Source organism: Pezoporus flaviventris, unplaced genomic scaffold, assembly GCF_033815535.1.
Source record: "Pezoporus flaviventris isolate CSIRO_AGI_PZ_B2104156 unplaced genomic scaffold, CSIRO_AGI_Pfla_v1 ptg000025l, whole genome shotgun sequence".
Lineage (NCBI taxonomy): Eukaryota > Metazoa > Chordata > Aves > Psittaciformes > Psittacidae > Pezoporus > Pezoporus flaviventris.
Genome location: NW_026892573.1, coordinates 31,958,981 through 31,977,327, shown reverse-complemented (window position 1 = coordinate 31,977,327; position 18,347 = coordinate 31,958,981). Strand labels below are relative to the sequence as shown.

Genomic DNA, 18,347 nt, shown 5'->3' with positions numbered 1-18,347 from the left:
GCACAGTCAGCTCACAGCCTATGCCAAGGTCACACCACATTGTAGTGACACAGCTGGAGGCAGAAGCTGCTTGCTCTGACTCAGGGTTAAGAACTAAACCACACCAGCACATGCTATCCATTTGTACGGTGCCCTCCTGCTCACCCCAAAATACAGGTGTCTACATAAACACAAGTGCAGTGATTACTCTGACAAGGTCTGCAGTGAAGATCAGCTGAAAGTGGTGCCAAATCTTGCATACAGTGTGCTCCCCCAACATCATCCTTCACCAGCCTCCCAATTATGCACACAAATGTAGAGGAAGAAGAGACAGCTCCTTAAGGGGGGACTTTAGAGCAGCTCCAGTGCCTAAAGGGGTTCCAGGAAAGCTGGAGAGGGGCTTTGGACAAGGGCCTGTACGGACAGGCCAAGGGGAATGGCTTTAACCTGCCAGAGGGGAGACTGAGATGAGCTCTTAGGCAGGAGCTCTTCCCTGTGAGGGTGCTGTGGTGCTGGCACAGGGTGCCCAGAGAAGCTGTGGCTGCCCCATCCCTGGCAGTGTTCAAGGCCAGGTTGGACACAGGGGCATGGGGCAAGCTGCTCTAGTGGAAGGTGTCCCTGCCTGTGGCAGGGGGCTGGAACTGGATGAGCTTTGAGGTCCCTTCAAACCCAAACCAGTCTGGGATTCTATGAAACAGTAGTTTCTAATGCAAGGACAAAATGACATATGATGTCAGCAGAGGAGGAAAGGAGAGCAAGGTGACCCTAAAGCCCAGGAGCTCAGCTTTGTCAGCCACATTTTCCTTTCCCTCAGGAGGGGAAGAAATTAATAAAGTGAGCCACCTGATTTAATTCTGCTCTGTTCTAGCATGACCATATTCATTTGGAGCATGGAGGACCTACCTGCTCCATCGACATAAGTAAATGACTTTGCTGTGCTGCCAAGAGACAAAAGCTGGCAGCAGTTCTTGAGCCCAGTACGACTGGGATTGCTGAGGGATGCTGAAATTTGCATGTTGAAAGATGTTCTGGCCCCATTCACAAAACCACAAGCATACAGACAACAATTCAAACATACTGATCCGATACCTCCAGGGTCTAGTTTTTGGAAGAGCTGGAAACCCAGAGCTCCTAATGCTGCCAGTGAGGTACGGGTACCCAGTAGTTTGGAGAAGAGAAAGAGAATTTCATATCATTGAGTTGGATAGATTGTGCTAAAACAGAACTTCAGAGTTGGACAGAGATACCTGCTTTTTAACCTCAGTGTAAAAATAATACTCCCATTACTATTGTTAGGTGGCTTGGATTTTGAACAATAAAAACCCCAGACTGATTTGGGTTGGAAGGGACCTTAAAGCTCATCCAGTTCCAAACCCTGCCACAGGCAGGGACACCTTCCACTAGAGCAGCTTTTTCCAAGCCCCTGTGTCCAACCTGGCCTTGAACACTGCAAGGGATGGGGCAGCCACAGCTTCTCTGGGCACCCTGTGCCAGCGCCTCAGCACCCTCACAGGGAAGAGCTTCTGCCTTATATCTAACCCGAACTTCCCCTGTTTAAGTTTGAACCCATCACCCCTTGTCCTATCACTACAGTCCCTAATGAAGAGTCCCTCCCCTCCCCAGCTTTCCTGTAGCCCCTTCACATACTGGAAGCTGCTCTGAGGTCTCCACGAAGCTTCTCTTCTCCAAGCTGAACAGCCCCAACTTTCTCAGCCCGTCTCCATATGGGAGGTGCTCCAGTCCCGGATCATCCTCCTCTGGACTTGCTCCAACAGCTCCATGTCCTTATGTTGAGGACACCAGAACTGCACACAGTGCTGCAAGTGAGGCTGAAAAGGCAGTTGGGGGATTCAATTTCATACAGCAAAAAGGGGTTTAAAAGACTCCTCACTGAACAGGCCACCTCTCTCTGCCCTCTGAAGATGTGAGATGAGAAAGGCTGCATCTTGACATGGACTGTTGTAGTAGGGAGTGAGGCTCAGGCCTGGGCAGCAGAGCTGGTGTGCTGTGTGCTAAGGTTTCAACTCGCGCTGCAATGAGATGGGACTGTGCTTCCTTTTGTAAGCAGCCAAAAATAAATACATAAATTAAAGAAAAAAAGATGCTGTGTAAGTTCCCAGACAGGGATTGGGAAGCGCCAACTTCCTCTCCAGCCAGTCAGGCTGAAGCAATGCAGCAGTTTGCCTTACTGCAACCTCCACTAAGTCTTACCATGCCTGCAAGGTCTTGTGCAAAGCATCACCCTCCTGCCAGGCTCCAGGAGCAGCTCTCACCCTGCCACATCCTCTGCTCCAGGTTCAGCAGCAAGAAAAGGAGAAGATGGGACAAGGATCCTGCCCAGGTCATCCACCTCTGCCTGAATATAATCCAGGAACATTTGAGTTATTAACAATGTGACCCATCTACCATAATTATCTGGCAAAGCACCTGCATTTTCTTTATTAAACCTCACAGCACACCTAGACACTGAGGTGCTGGTTTAGGTGATGGTAGGAGAAGAGGCGAAAACGGAGACAAAGGAAATAGTTACTCAGAGCCGTACCGGGTCTTCTGTCCCAGGCTCAAAGATCTCATCAACCTGCATCCTCTGCCCCTTTATGTGACACTGCTGTATTTTATTCTCAGTGGAGTCTTCTTTTGTCCTAGTTTTGGTATTGTTATTTCTAATTAAAGTGAATAAAACAACCAAATTTTGATGTTTTATATAATAAACATATTATTATATAATAAGCACTAACAAACCTCAAGTTGGGCTGATGAAAGCCATCAGAAGTACTTAAGCATGTTTTCAGATAACCATTCCCCACAGCCCGATTAGTAGAGAACTTCTACAAAGGAGTAATACAAAATGCTTCAAAGCTTTAAATAAAACAGGGAGCAAAGATGGTTTTGAAATCTCAGTCATCCCAGGGACTTCTATTTTAAGGCATAAAAATACATTACCAACATGGGATGGGGGGGGGGGGAAATTGGCTTAAACCTTTGTCCTCTCAGAGCAGAAAAAACATTTCCTCCAGAAATTGCATTATAATACCTACAAATAGGATTTTTTAAAGTGAATTTATTTTTCAGATGGGCACTGCATCTACGAGCTCTATAAATATGAATCACAGCAAGAAACTTCACCAGAGCGTGCAGTGTGGCACAAAAAGAGTCACAGTTCAGGCAACTTAGAAAGTTTGGGTGTCGTTACTTAAACTCTCCAAGGCCTCAAATTAGAATCCCAGAGTGGTTTGGGTTTGAAGGAACCTCAAAGCTCCTCCAGCTCCAACCCCTGCCACGGGCAGGGACACCTTCCACTAGAGCAGCTTGCTCCAAGCCCCTGTGTCCAACCTGGCCTTGAACACTGCCAGGGATGGGGCAGCCACAGCTTCTCTGGGCACCCTGTGCCAGCGCCTCAGCACCCTCACAGGGAAGAGCTTCTGCTTAAGAGCTCATCTCGGTCTCCCCTCTGGCAGGTTAAAGCCATTCCCCTTGGCCTGTCCCTACAGGCCCTTGTCCAAAGCCCCTCTCCAGGTTTCCTGCAGCCCCTTTAGGCACTGGAGCTGCTCTCAGGTCTCCCCTTCAGGAGCCTTCTCTTCGCCAGGCTGCCCCAGCCCAGCTCTCTCAGCCTGGCTCCAGAGCAGAGCTGCTCCAGCCCTCGCACCGTCTCCATGGCCTCCTCCAGACTTGCTCCAACAGCTCCATGTCCCTCTTGTGTTTAGGGCTCCAGAGCTGAGACTATAAAAATCCTGACTGTAAAAATGAAATGCAGGTAGCAACAGCAGGAGAGGTTTTACATTCATCTGGTGAAAGGTGGCATCAGCTGCAATTATTGGTCCTCTTTCCACATTTCTATGAAAATACAGGGCATACAGCCCAAGACACTGCTAGGATTGCATTTCAGCCCTTCAGTACCCAGCCCATTCAGGGACACCTCACACTAAACCATGTCACTCAAGGCTCTGTCCACCCTGGCCTTGAACACTGCCAGGGATGCAGCATTCACCACTTCTCTGTTTAAAGGAATTTCCTGTTTCCCCTCCCAAAAAAGCAGAGGAGGTGAAAGGACCAACAGAATATCTCTGAGAACTGCAATCTCCACCCAGCCTAAGTGACCCTAAGCTGAGGGTTGCACCTACCAAGTTCACGTATTCGGCCCCTTAGTAACACAGAATCATTATCAATCCCTGCAGCAGTCATGAACCAGACTGAAGCCTGTGGTAATTGATTAAAACAAGACATGTCCTAGTTGCTTTTTATAGCTCCCATTAAGTGTCAGCCTAATTAATGGAAGTTAGTGCTAATTATAAGAGTCTGCCTCATGAGTCAGCCTCAACCAAACGTTGTGCAAGAAATGTCAGAGAGGGGCTTGTTTTCTTTCCCAGGCATCCAAGATAAATAATTACACTTATTTTGTCTACTTCTTAGCAACAGGAATGTTACACAACTGGACACCATTCCTGCAGCTGCATTCAGAAGGATTTCAAATGGTACAATGGAGAGCAAATATTTGCTTAAAGACAATGCAATCTGTTCCATCATTAGCAAGTCATTCTGGAGTCAGATTTTAAGGCTGTGTTTGCCAGGCTGCTGAAATTGAAGCTTCAAACACACCTCTCTTCAGCTCTGCAGGGTTTTCTTGAACACCAACAACGACAGCTCTCTCCATCTCTTCCATTTAAAAAGTGGAATCAGCATGATCTCAGTATATTCTTTAACCAACAGGAAATTCACTGCATTCAGCTCTCAACAAGCTCAGGTAGACACAGCCAAAATGGTATAGATGTGTAAGATTGTTTTAATGCCTCTCTGCAACCAGAAAACTCAGCTGAAGGACTGCACAGAGTATCTGGAATAGGCAGAAAATCCATGCTGGTTTGGAAATCAAGGGCATGTGCTTGAGAGGGAGGAATGGGAGTAATTCTATTTCAATTAAGCCATGTTTAATAGCTAGACGTGAACAGGCAGATGTGAGTATGAAAGGCTGAGATTTTAAGTTAGGCAGAAAAATACAGGTCCTGGGGAGAGATGCTGAAATGAAAGTGAACTAGAGAGAAAATTCACCACAATGGTCTTGTGGGTGAGACTGGTGGAGAGGAAAATGAGCATTAAGCCAAGAAAAAACTTGTGAGGACAGAATGATTCAGGCTGGAAGGGAGCTCAGGAGATCACTGGTCCAGTCTTCAAAGCAGGGTCAGCAAGAAGGCCAGACCAGGCTACTCAAGGCTTTATCTAGCTGGGTCTTGAAAACCTCTAAGGATGAAGAGTGCACAGCCATGCTCAGCAATCTTTTCCAGTGCTTGACTGATCTCTTGGTGATTTTCCCCACACTACATCCACTCAGAATTTCTCTTGTTTCAACTCTGGAGCAAGCTGCTCTAGTGGAAGGGGTCCCCGCCCATGGCAGGGGGCTGGAACTGGATGAGCATTAAGGTCCCTTCCAACCCAAACCATTCTGTGATTCTATGAGAAACCCCCTGAAGGTCTGATAAAAGAAACAGAGCTAGGATAGAAGGCAGGGAATGAAGAGATGACTCATTCTGTGACTTAGGGAGGGGATAGCCCCCAGAGGTTTTAGGAAGAGCAGTTTTAGTTAAACCTGTGATGCAAAAGGCAGAACAGACTGTGCATGGGATGAAACGTGGCACAAGGAAAAGCAATGCAAAACAATGATGTAAGCTATGAGCAAGAGGGGTTGAAGGGAGAGGAGCAGGTTGAGCTTGTGGGAGGTGCAGATGGGTGAAAGGAGCAAGAAACAAACACTAAAACCAGAGTAAATACAGCCAGTGAGCTGCACTTCTTGGCAACACTTGGTTTTGGCTGTCTCCAATAGGCCTCTGAATCATCTTCAGCTGTCACAAGCCCTCCAGCCTAGGTCAGGTCCCCAAAGGGGCCTTTATCCTCACCAAAGGATCACTGGGCAAGGAAATACCACAAGGACTTCACAGTAAACCAATGACATTTAAATGCAGTTATCAGGACACACACAGTCCTACAAGCTGCTACCACATACACTGGTTATTGACTCAGCTGAGACTAAAACCGAAGGGGAGAGTTGTATGAGTGAATAAAGACATTTTGGAGACCTTAAAGAGCCTATAGATTTACAGCTGACAATGACTCAGACACCCTGAGCAGCCAACCAAGATGCTGTCGCTGCAACAATGATGTACAATGAAACAACAAGTTGTGCCAACTAGGCCATTCGTGTCATGCTGAGAGATAGAAAGAACTTCTCTGACCTTGCCTTCAATAGGAAGCATACACAGCACAGCAGACAGACAGTAAGTGCAGGAACACTGCTCTCCACACGCTTCCTCATGGAAAAAGGATGATGAGGGGACTGGAGCACCTCCCATATGGAGACAGGCTGGAAAAGTTGGGACTGTTCAGCCTGGAGAAGAGAAGCTGCGTGGAGACCTCAGAGCAGCTTCCAGTGTCTGAAGGGGGCTACAAGGATGCTGCAGAGGGACTCTTCATTAGGGACTGCAGTGACAGGACAAGGAGTAACGGGTTAAAATTTAAACAGGGGAAGTTTAGACTGGACATAAGGAAGAAGTTCTTTCCTGTCAGGGTGGTGAGGCACTGGAATGGGTTGCCAAGGGAAGTGTGAATGCTCCATCCCTGGCAGTGTTCAAGGCCAGGCTGGACAGAGCCTTGGGCAACATGGTCTAGTGTGAGGTGTCCCTGTCCATGGCATGGCAGGGGGTTTGGAACTGGATGATCTTAAGGTCCTTTCCAACCCTAACTATTCTAGGATTTTATGATTATAAATGGCTCAATGAATGACATATCAGGAATGACACCAAGCAGCCCTGCCATAAAACAGAGCTCTGAGCCCTGGACACCACACTGGCATGTGTACTCAGGTGACAGCCTGTGCGCTGCAGATGAACCCTCAGCGAGGACAGCAGAAGACCTGGTTCCAGATACATCTGCTAAGTCTTCCCCTTGCCCAGCCTTTTCCAACCACAGCTTCAGCTCTACAAAGCTCATGAGCAGTCTCCAACCTCACTCCAGAGATGACTGCCAAGCTGACTTTCTGTTTCCTACCACATAAACACCATGGACAAATGCCTCCCTGCCTGTCATACCTCTCCTGCTTCACCCCTGCAGGATCTGTCTCTATGCTCCCATGCCCCACAGCAACTCACAACAGGATTACAGGCCAAGACTGGATGGGGAAAGGGCTCCCAAGCATTCCTACCTTGCTCTCCTCCCACAGATTCTCAGGGAACAGCTGCTCCTGAAAGCCTGCAGCAACGTAACCTTTTATTTAAGCTATAGTTCCTTTTCTAGGCAGGAAAATCTCCATCTGGCTAAAACAAAGGGTAGATTGCACAGGACCAAATCCAAACCACATAAATCTTCACTGTTTTGGCTGCTTTGTTCATTGGGAAGACCAGAATATTTCCTTTTGGGGGCAGAAAGACTCCCACATCCATCACAACACATTTCATTTGCCAAGTGGCTCTGGTTGCTATTAAGCACTTACGTTCTTTGATCACGTAGGAGTGCCATTCACAGAGTATGGCCCAACTTGATAACCTTCACAGATCTAAAGCGTTTCACAGCATCTAGAGGGTTAATACTGCGATGCATCACTATGGTGCTTCTGCATCTAGAAGAGCTTGATCTATTTTTGCAGACTGAAAGCATTCAATACCACTTGAGCTACAGGGTCAACAACTCAGTGTGCTTAAATAAAGGAGCAGGTTCACAGAGTTATACCCCAGTATGAATAAACAATCTATATTTAGATGGCACTGGATCCATTTAAAATGCCTGTAAGAACAACACGCTACTGTAAAGTAGGAACACGAAGCTTAATGTCATGTACTGCACACTGAAGAGCATTGATTTATTTTTACCTATCCTTAGAGGCCAAGGTGCACCTGAGTGATATCAATGGAAAATACATTTACCAGGCAGGTCTTGCATCTGCCCAGTTCAGCCTTCACTCCATCCCAGAGCAGGCTGTGTGCTATTTAAAGGGAACAGACTGATGTAAGAGAGTGAGATTGTATTTCAAGTTAATCATTACAATCCCTAGTTTTGCTTTGGACCTACTTGATTTGCGGAATTACATCTTTCAATAGAGGTCACAACATCTGACAGTCAATTCAATCCTACAGGTACAAACCCATGTCATCCCATCTTCTTTCAGGGACACACAAACACCACCACCTTCCAGTTAAACAAACCTCCTCCTCATTAGCTTTCCCCAGCTAATGGCTGAGATGATGCATCAGCCTGTCGCTGCCAAGTGACCTGTGCTTCGGTCGCAGCAGCCAGGGCACCACATATTAAACATCCTGTCCAGTGAGAACCTTTAGCTGGAGCATGGCAGCAGATGATAACCATCTAGGTGGTCTTAGTGTCTCGGAGAGAACAAGCCAGGCAGAAAAAAGCTTTCTGAAGACATTTGTACCTTTTGATTTCTACACAAAACTCACACTTTGAACCGCAGCTATTTACCAGCGGCCAACTGAACGGTGCAACAGTGATTAAATAGAACCCATTAGTCTCAACTGTGGATATGACACTAAGGCTATTAGAAACATTCATCAGAACCTCTTCATCAGGGGCCGTAGCCACAGGACGAGGGGTGATGGGTTTAAACTGAAACAGGGAAAGTTCAGGCTGGATATAAGGAAGAAGTTCTTCCCTGTGAGGGTGCTGAGAAGCTGTGGCTGCCCCATCCCTGGCAGTGTTCAAGGCCAGGTTGGACACAGGGGCTTGGAGCAAGCTGCTCTAGTGGAAGGTGTCCCTGCCCGTGGCAGGGGGTTGGAACTGAACGAGCTTTAAGGTCCCTTCCAGCCCAAACTATCCTATGATTCTATTCTATGATAAAGCATCAAGTGTAAATGCCATGAAATAGGAGAAATGAGAACTGCCAGAAGGAAGAAACACAGCAGGAAGATGAAAAAGAAAGCTTTGGAGAAAAAGAGTAAAGAGGAAAGGAACATGATAACTAAAATGAAAGAGCTTTTCTTGCTGAGACATGCCAGATATGAACAATAGCAAAAAGACATTTAAGGTATTACAGTGATTAGCAACAATCCTACAATCATTCCCATAAAGATTAAATTTCCATCCAATATTCCCAATTCATGGCAAGCAGCAGATTCCTAGTATTTAAAACTAGTTCATAAACCAGAATTAAAAAGCAGTCTGATTTTGCCCTGCCTCTCACACCATCATCCAGCCACTGCTGCTCTATTGGTTTCTGACACACATGGGGCAGTTATCTAACTGATACCAATGGGGCAAAATCAAGAAGATCTCTCAGATCAAGCTAAAACCTTCTCATTTTACTCACCCTGCCATCACTTCCAAATGGAGCTGTCCAGAAACAGTCAGAAAAGCAGGCACATTGAAGAAATGGGTCTTTTCTGCAGATTCCTTTGCCTCATTTGCCACCTGTAAGTCAAACCAATGAACAAGAAGTCATCCTATCAGTGTTTCATTAAAAATCACAGCTCCTGGCTTATTTCTCTTATTTTATCTCCGGAAATTCCATGGGATTCAACCCAAACACTGCTGAGATGGAATCCAACAGTGTGGGAGGTCACAACACAACACACCCCCTCTCTGCTCAGACTGGCTCTAAAACCTTCTCAAGCAAAACACATCAAGGTAAGGCATTCCTCAGGACTTCTCTTTCTAGGGGTCCCACACAATGATGTGTCTATGTAACGAAAAGCCTATTTTAAGTGGGAAACACCACAGCTCCCAGTTCCACTTTAAATGACTCATGAGGACATGGGTTGTGGGCATCACAACAACTAGCAGAACAGGTTTGTGAACTGCAGCACATACCCCCAGTGTCACCAGCAAAGCTTGGACACATAAGCACAGAGGAAGGATACACAGTTCTTCCATGTTTCTCAAACTAACAGGGATTGTAAACTGGATCCCCAGTTATATCAGTTCAGGTAAGTGGGAAGTGACCTAATACAACACAGCTTCATGGAGTTTACTGTTTCCCCATAACTTTGTGGGCAGCACAAAGTTCATACAAAGCTAAGAAAATCTGCTGCTCTTCACCCCTCACCTTCACATGTGGTTATGTCAGGAGCTCTTGATTCTTACTCAAGGAATGGTGTAACTTCTGTGTTTGACCATGGATGAGCTGAATTAGAAAAGCCATTGTAGAAAAGTAGGAGATAAAAAAAAATGTAAAATAAAATGTCAGGAAGGACAGGGTGCCCAGAGAAGCTGTGGCTGCCCCATCCCTGGCAGTGTTCAAGGCCAGGTTGGGCACAGAGGCTTGGAGCAAGCTGCTCTAGTGGAAGGGGTCCCTGCCCATGGCAGGGGTTGGAGATGGATAAGCTTTAAGATCCCTTCCAACCCAAGCCACTTTGTGATTCGATATTCACCATTTTACAAACAGGGATGAGAACAGAAGTGATAGAAATTAAGATTTTTCTAGAGTAGCCTCTGATTTTTGGCTCCCTTGTAAAGTAACACACATAGAATCATAGAATAGTTAGGGTTGGAAAGGACCTTAAAATCATCAAGTTCCAATCCCCCTGCCACGGGCAGGGACACCTCACACTAAACCATCTCACCCAAGGCTCTGTCCAAGCTGGCCTTGAACACCACCAGGGATGGAGCATTCACAGCTTCCCTGGGCAACCCATTCCAGTGCCTCACTACCCTCACAGTAAAGAACTTCTTCCTTATCTCCAACCTGAACTTCCCCTCTTTCAGTTTGAACCCATTACCTCTTGTCCTATCACTACAGTCCCTAATGAAGAGTCCCTTCCCAGCATCCTTATAGGCCCTCTTCATATACTGGAAGGCTGCTATGAGGTCTCCACAAGCTTCTCTTCTCCAGGCTGAACAGCAACTACGTAGCTAAGGGCTCCACCTCTACCTAGGGGTTTGGGAGTGGGTGAAGAAACCACATCCCATGTTTTTGGGAAATGCAGATAATACAAAATGAAAATCCCTATGAAACATATGATGAAGAACATTTTGCCCAGCAACGAAAGAAAGATGCCATCCTATCAACCTGGTCTCCAAATATAAGCAGTGATTTTCACTCATTCCTACCAAGATGGGCAATCTGATCTAAGTTGCTCTAGTTGAAGATCTCCTTGCCCACTGCAGCAGGGTTGGACTAGATGAACTTTGAAGATCCCTTCCAACCCAAACTGTTCTATGATAAGATGAACAGTGAGGGGGAAGGGAGAAATATCTATCATGTTGAATTTTGAAGCTTCACACAGCATTGCCTTCAAAATCCAGTTTCAAGTCTGATGATAAAATGGAGGAGCAGGTGCCTCGACTTTTAGCAAAGACTTCTCAAACCACTGTTATTTCCTTTTCATGGGCAAATGAATTTGTTTCCATTGCAAAAAGACAAGGAGTAATCAGAACAAAGAAAAAGGAATGCAATATCCTCTTTAGACTTGTTATTCAGGCTTCAAGAAAAGCAGAACTGAGACAATACAGAGTTGGAACCATCACAGCTTACACACCATACAGGCACTGAAGAACAAACTACGTTTCATGTTGGCTTTTGCATGTTTTTTCAGATCACCAGATATTTTCAGCATAAAAGTCAGGGAGTAATGGAAAATGTAACAAGTTGAGTGTTTCATGGTGAAAAAAACCTCTACAAACCAAAGTGCCTTTAAAGGAATGGTATATTTTGGGGTTTTAATTTACAGGCACAAAAGCAAAAATAGAAGACCTCTGTGTCAAGCACTTTGAAAGTAATTTGAGCATAAGGACTGAGCTTCACCATCTCCCTGCCAGAACCAAGCTGACCACAAGACAGTGAGGAGCACACATGGCAAATGGAATCATAGAATCAACCAGGTTGGAAAAGATCTTTAAGATCATCCAGTCCAACCGTTCCCCAGCACTGCCAAGGCCACCACTAACCCATGGCACTGAGGACCTTGTCTACATGGCAGTACAAGGCAGGGGATCCCTCCCCTCTGCACAGCACTGATGGCTCATGAAGATCACTGGATGAAAATGCTCACTGCCCCAGTACAAAACGGACATGGACATACTGGAGTGAGTCCAGCAAAGGACCAAAAGAAGATGCTTAATGGATGGGAGCATTTTCCATATGAGAAGAGGCTGAGAAAGCTCTGGTACTATTCAGCCTGAAGAATAGGAGGCTCTGCGGGGACCGTACCCTTGTGCATAAATACCTGATGGAAGGGAATGAAGACAGAACCAGACTCATCTCAGCTGTGCTCACTGGTAGGACAAGAGGCAGTGATTTTATAAAGAGATGTGTGACACTTCATCTGAAAACAAGAATAACACTTTTTCATTTGCTGTAAGGGTGGTCAGACACTAGAACAGGCTGTCCAGAGAGGCTGTGAAGTCTCCAACTGGGGAGATATTCAAAACTTAACAGCACAGAGTCCTGGGCAACTTGCTCTAGCTGCCTGTCTGAGCACAATGAGATGGATGAGATGCTCTCTAGAGGTCACAATTCTGTGACTTTTAAAAACCCATGAAGATAAATGAGATTTTTGCTTCATTTTTTTCTATATTTCAATGTCATCCCTAAGCTTTGGAGGAGTCAAAGGTTCAGGAGCAAGACAGAAAGAAATTTTGAAGCTAATTTGATGAATCCTTTCTTCTGAGATAAGTCTGAAATAGAATCATAGAATGGTTTGGGTTGGAAAGGACCTCAAGATTATCCAGTTCCAACCCCCCTGCCATGGGCAGGGACGCCTCACACTAAATCATGTCACCCAAGGCTCTGTCCAACCTGGCCTCAAACACTGCCAGGGATGGAGCAGTCACAACTTCCCTTGGCAACCCATTCCAGTGCCCCACTACCCTAACAGTAAAGAACATCTTCCTTATATCCAATCTAAACTTCCCCTGCTAAAGTTTTAACCCGTTACCCCTTGTCCTATCACTACAGTTCCTGGTGAAGAGTCTCCAGCATCCTTGTAGCCCCCTTCAGACACTGGAAGCTGCTTTGAGGTCTCCACTCAGCTTCTCTTCTCCAGGCTGAACAGCCCCAACTTTCTCAGCCTGTCTTCACACGGGAGGTGCTCCAGCCCCAATCATCCTCGCGGGCTCCTCTGGACTTGCTCCAACAGTTCCATGTCTTTTTTATGCTGAGGACACCAAAACTGCACACAATGCTCCAACTGAGGTCTCAAACACCCACTTTTCAATGTGTACTTCCTAGGAGTTATGCTGAGTGTTACCAGCTCAGATAAGCATTGCACCACCTCCAGCCACTTGACTCCCCAACTTAGTTACAGGGATGTTGCTAAGCTCAGGCTTGTTTCATAGAATCACAGAATGGTTTGGGTTGGAAAAGACCTTAAGATCATCCAGTTCCAAGTCCCCACCACGGGCAAGGACACGTCACACTAGACCATGTCGCCCAAAGATCTGTCCAACCTGGCCTTGAGCACCGTGAGGGATGAAGCATTCACCACTTCTTTGGACAACCTGTGCCAGTGCCTCAGCACCCTCACAGCTTGTTTGCTAGCCTTTGATATTGTACAACCTGCCATTTTCCCCAAAGAGTTTGAAGGTGTTGCTTTTGTTCTCAAAGAGCTCTGCTGCTCCTCTCAAAGGTAAAACGGAGGCTGCCAAAGCCTTCAGATCACAAGGCATCATAGCATCACACTAGAGGGAAGAGCAAGCTTGCCTTGTTCCACAGAGATCAATGAAAATATGACAATTTGTGGCTTGCTTCCTTTGTTTCATACGTTTTGCAGCTCTAAAAATCCCCAAAGAACAAATCCCAAGGATGCAGAAACAGGCCCCTATTGTTTTCTTCAAATAAACCCAGAGTATTTGCTCAAAACCAATAAGGATATTAATAAAGCATACAAATATCCACATGCCACAGCCCCAGAGCCATGGCCAGAGCACTAGAGAGAACAGCCATGTATCATTCCAGCTCCTACTGACAATTTAGCTTTGCTACATTCCTCATTCCACCAGTGAAAAACCCCTCCTAATCCTGTAGGATGCAACTTCTAAACAAGGAGAAAGAGGCAGACTGGGAGCAGGAAAAGAACAGAAGGGATCAGCCATGAAATCTCCACACTTCCCCGCAAATCCACAAACAGGATACAGCTGTCTGCAGGAGCTGGGGCTTGGTTTATTTATAATGACTTCGTGTCATTTTTCATTCTCCAAATCAGATGGAATCTCAGGGAGGGAGAAGGAAAACAGACACAACAGTGAGGGACTGAAGGAAGAGTGTGAGAAAGTCTAAAGCTCAACTGGGCTTAGAAACTGCAGTCAGTTTGAGAGGCCACTCAGAGATCCCAGACACTCATCTGCTTTGGGAGCAGCTCCTGGATGGCTTCCAATAGAAGATGAAGAGTGAAGAGAAGGTGAATGTTATTTCCCCGTCACAATCCAATCATCTCTCCACAGCTGCCCACTTTCTCTCCCTCATTTTGAGACAGAAAGCTTAATGAACAGGGGTTGTGAGCTGCAAAAGACAACCCATTTGCTATGCAGGAAGAATGAAGTTATCTCCCTTTTCCTTCAGAAGGGACCCCTTCAGCAAGGGGGTATCCTGTAATCAACTTCACACATTCAAGCACAGGATCAGGCCACAGTTTTCAAGTGCCTGTGCCCCAGATTTATGCTCAACCTTCTAGATCAAACGTGTTTCTTCATTATACACAACCATAACCACTGGTAGAAGATAAATAGTAAGTGATGCTATCCCTTCACTGCTGACTCTGAGATTGTTTTTCATGTCCATGATAAGCAAAACAAAGTGACAACATTGTGATGCTTTTATTTCAATTTGATGCACTTTCCAACCCCCAAATACCTATCTGGTAAATGATTAGAGGGGAATAATGTGTTTGCTGCCAAGTTCTCTCCATTCCCTAGTCAAAAACGACCCAAAACACAATGGGAAAGGAGGGGAAATCTGTATGAAACATTTTGGTGTTTTAGAATAAACATGTTACAAACACACTAGGATTCAACATCAACATCAAAAGCTTGTCATTCTCATTCTAAATACAAGAACAACTGGATTTAGTACCTGGTTTGCTCTCCATCTCCTCAAATGGCTAATGATTTCATTTAAGATGATTCCCTTTGATGTCAGTCTTGTATTACCATTTGTTAGAGGCAATTAGCTTCAGGAAGGTATAAACCATTTGATTCTGTCTTTCACTTGATGCAAGCTAAATGCATGAAGGGATCAGAGAAGATCTGAAAAGCCCATAGAAATCACTGCTGTAGCTCTAACCCAAGCCCACGCCACCATCCTGCTGACGCTTTACAGCACCACATCTTTAATCCAGACCTGCCCTTTGTGATGTCCCATTGTAAACATGTTTGGGTTTTCCTTTTCAGATAACCACTGCAAAACTCATGACTTCCAAGAAGTCCTCCTTGCAACTCAGTCCTAATCCCAATCAGATGGGCTTGCACTGGGCAACAGCAGCTGCTGAGACAAACACCTCAAATATGGACTGTAATTACAGATAGAGATGAACAAGGTAGAAGGAGCAGAAAGTGAGAGGGCCAGAAAATACAAGAGCACTGTCCTCAGCTCAGCTCCAGCTTACCCTGCTCCCTGCTGAGCACCTCTCTGAAGTCCCTGTCTCTCAGGGCCTGGCTGCCTCCCAGGCTGTGACACATCTCTAAAGGGGAAAACACCTGACAGACACTAATACTGCTGCCTTTAACTGCGATTCTCCCCTTGGTGAGAAGGGGAGATCCTTCCTTGGTGCTGACAAGGCTGTTTCAGCAGTACCAAAGGAACAGTGGATGATGCCTGCATCTTTTGCAGCAGACACGTATCTCTGGTGCCACAGGAGGCACAACCATGAACCTGAACTCTTCAGGTATCAAGAAACATTTACATTCTCTCCAGTGAGAGGGTATTAAAAACAATCCCAAAAGCCAGACTGCCTGGATTTTGGAGAAGAATAGTGCCTGGATGTTTTTTTCAGGTTTACACTTAAGTATCCTAAACTGTATGGGCTGCATCCTCAGAGCATGAACAGCAGATTGAGGGAGGGGATTCTACCCCTCTGCTGCACTCTCAGAAGACCCTGCAGTCCTGATCCAGCTCTGGGGCAGCAGCACAAGAGGGATGTGGAGCTGTTGGAGCAAGTCCAGAGGAGGCCACGGAGATGCTGCGAGGGCTGGAGCAGCTCTGCTCTGGAGCCAGGCTGAGAGAGCTGGGCTGGGTCGGCCTGGAGAAGAGAAGGCTCCTGAAGGGGAGACCTGAGAGCAGCTCCAGTGCCTTGCCTGAAGGGGCTGCAGGAAAGCTGGAGAGGGGCTTGGGACAAGGGCCTGTAGGGACAGGACAAGGGGAATGGCTTTAACCTGCCAGAACAGGGGAGACTGAGCTGAGCTCTTAGGCAGAAGCTCTTCCCTGTGAGGGTGCTGAGGCGCTGGCACAGAGTACCCAGAGAAGCTGTGGCTGCCCCATCCCTGGCAGTGTTCAAGGCCAGGTTGGACACAGGGGCTTGGAGCAAGCTGCTCTTGTGGAAGGTGTCCCTGCCTGTGGCAGGGGTTGGAACTGGATGAGCTTTAAAGTCCCTTCCAGGACCAACCATTCTATGATTCTATGATGATGATCCTTTCACAGAATGAAATCGTCTGATCCAGACCCTGGATTTAGTTAAACACCACCGAGATAATGAGGTATGTGTGAGGCAAGAGACAAGCCTGATAAAGAGCACATACCCTCTACTGGAGCCAACAGGTAGAGTGTAGCAGCTCTTAGGCACAGCACAATGTCCCGAGGAAGGAATATGGCCACAGGCAATACAAAACACATGTGAGACCTACTTTAAAGAGCTGTGAATGCCAAGAGAGCTGCTGTGCTTGGTAACTCCCTGCATGCAGAGTTCTTCTAAAAGGCTGCATTGAAGCAGCATGGAAAGTGGCTGTCCAGGGCCTCTTCACACAAGCTGGAGTGTCCTGGGCCAGAAAGACTGCTCCTTAGAGGAGCCTCCACTTCTCCGCAGCAGCTGAGGACAGTCAAACAAGGAAACTTTCCAGGGAGCAAAGTGAAAAAGACAAAGCAAAAGACCCAGAAAACAGGGAGCCTTCAACACTGCAGACAGAGTGGGAGGCTACTGAAAATAGCCGGGCACAGACATGCAGCTGGGTCACAAAGGAATGGCACATTTCCTAGGAAGCAGCCCCAGAAGGGGTCTGGGTAGTTTCTTGCACCATAAAAAGCTGCAAAGAATTTCAGACTTCAGAAGGAGAAAAAAGAAGAAAGGAAAGAATCTGCCCTGAAGTGCTGAGACTGCTGGTACAGAGGAACTAACTCAGATTAAATTCAAAGGGCTGTCTCACCCTGCTGATCTACTCTCCCCTTCATTCTGCTACAACCCAGCTTTCAATATTCAAAGCTCTTTTGGTGTTTTCAGTCCATTTACTTTAAGGAGGGCAGCACAAGCAAGATGCTATCCCACCTCCAAGGTTCCACCAAAGGCAGGGACCGTCCAAGGTGCAGAAATCCACAAGCTGGTGCTGCTGGTGTTCTCCATGGGGCTAGGGGCTGCCTGGCTGATCACTTGTGGTGGTTTCTCCTCAAACCTATGCTTTGCAGGTGTAGAAAGCCTCAACTGCAAAAGATGTCTTTGGAGTTCTTACGATTGATTTCTCTTTTCATATCTCCTCTGCTTACCACCCTCTTTCCACTGCTGCATGACAGAAGTGTTTAGCTGAGTTGATTTGCCCAGCAGACAGGGAAGGGATTCTCCCCCAGCCCAAGCCCTAGTATGGGAACATCCCAACCAAAGCTATGCACAGACTAATCAGTACACCCCAAACCAAACAAAGATAATAAGGAAGCTGAACATATAAACAAACACAAATCCTACAGGATTAAGAGGGCTAGAAATCAAAGATCACAGGCCTTCAGAAAGCCTTTTCCTTCTAACTTAAGATAGTTTTCCACCCCATCTCTTCAAGTCTCATGTAAAAACAGATTCCTCCTCACTTTCCACCATTTCCAAGGAATGCAGGGGCCTTAGCAGCCCTCAGACATTAGTCAGAGGATTACAATTGTGCCACTCAAGAGAAAACAGCTATTAAAAGGCAGTGGTTCACACCGAGTGCAAAAGCAGCCTCTGCTTGGGTCCTAAAGGCTTCTCAACCAAGTTTTCACCTTATTCCACCTGCAGCAGGGCAGGGAAACTGGGGAGATTATCACTTTTATACACATAAATCAAAGCAGAAGAACCAACCTGTAAGTAGCAGGTGTATTAGAACTACTGTAAGTGCAGGAGCAATAGAATACCAATTTATATTCTAGTTGCAACTGGAGAATAGGTCTTAAAACTTGAAGTAGAGGATTTAAACATTTGTTAAGTTGAAGAATGTAACATGCAGGTGGCTTTCACCATAATTCTTGGCTACTGCTCAAATATAAGAGG

General features: G+C 46.3%; 1 protein-coding gene across 3 annotated transcripts in view; it reads right to left on the bottom strand.

Moving 5' to 3' along the window:
- The window catches only part of NARS2 (asparaginyl-tRNA synthetase 2, mitochondrial), a 62,429-nt gene that overhangs the window by 31,731 nt on the left and 12,351 nt on the right, over positions 1-18,347 (bottom strand). For all 3 annotated transcript variants that reach the window (XM_061458081.1, XM_061458082.1, XM_061458083.1), the window contains one exon: positions 9,284-9,384. In XM_061458081.1, the coding sequence (XP_061314065.1) occupies positions 9,284-9,384 (101 nt within the window). The remainder of the gene's footprint in view (positions 1-9,283; positions 9,385-18,347) is intronic.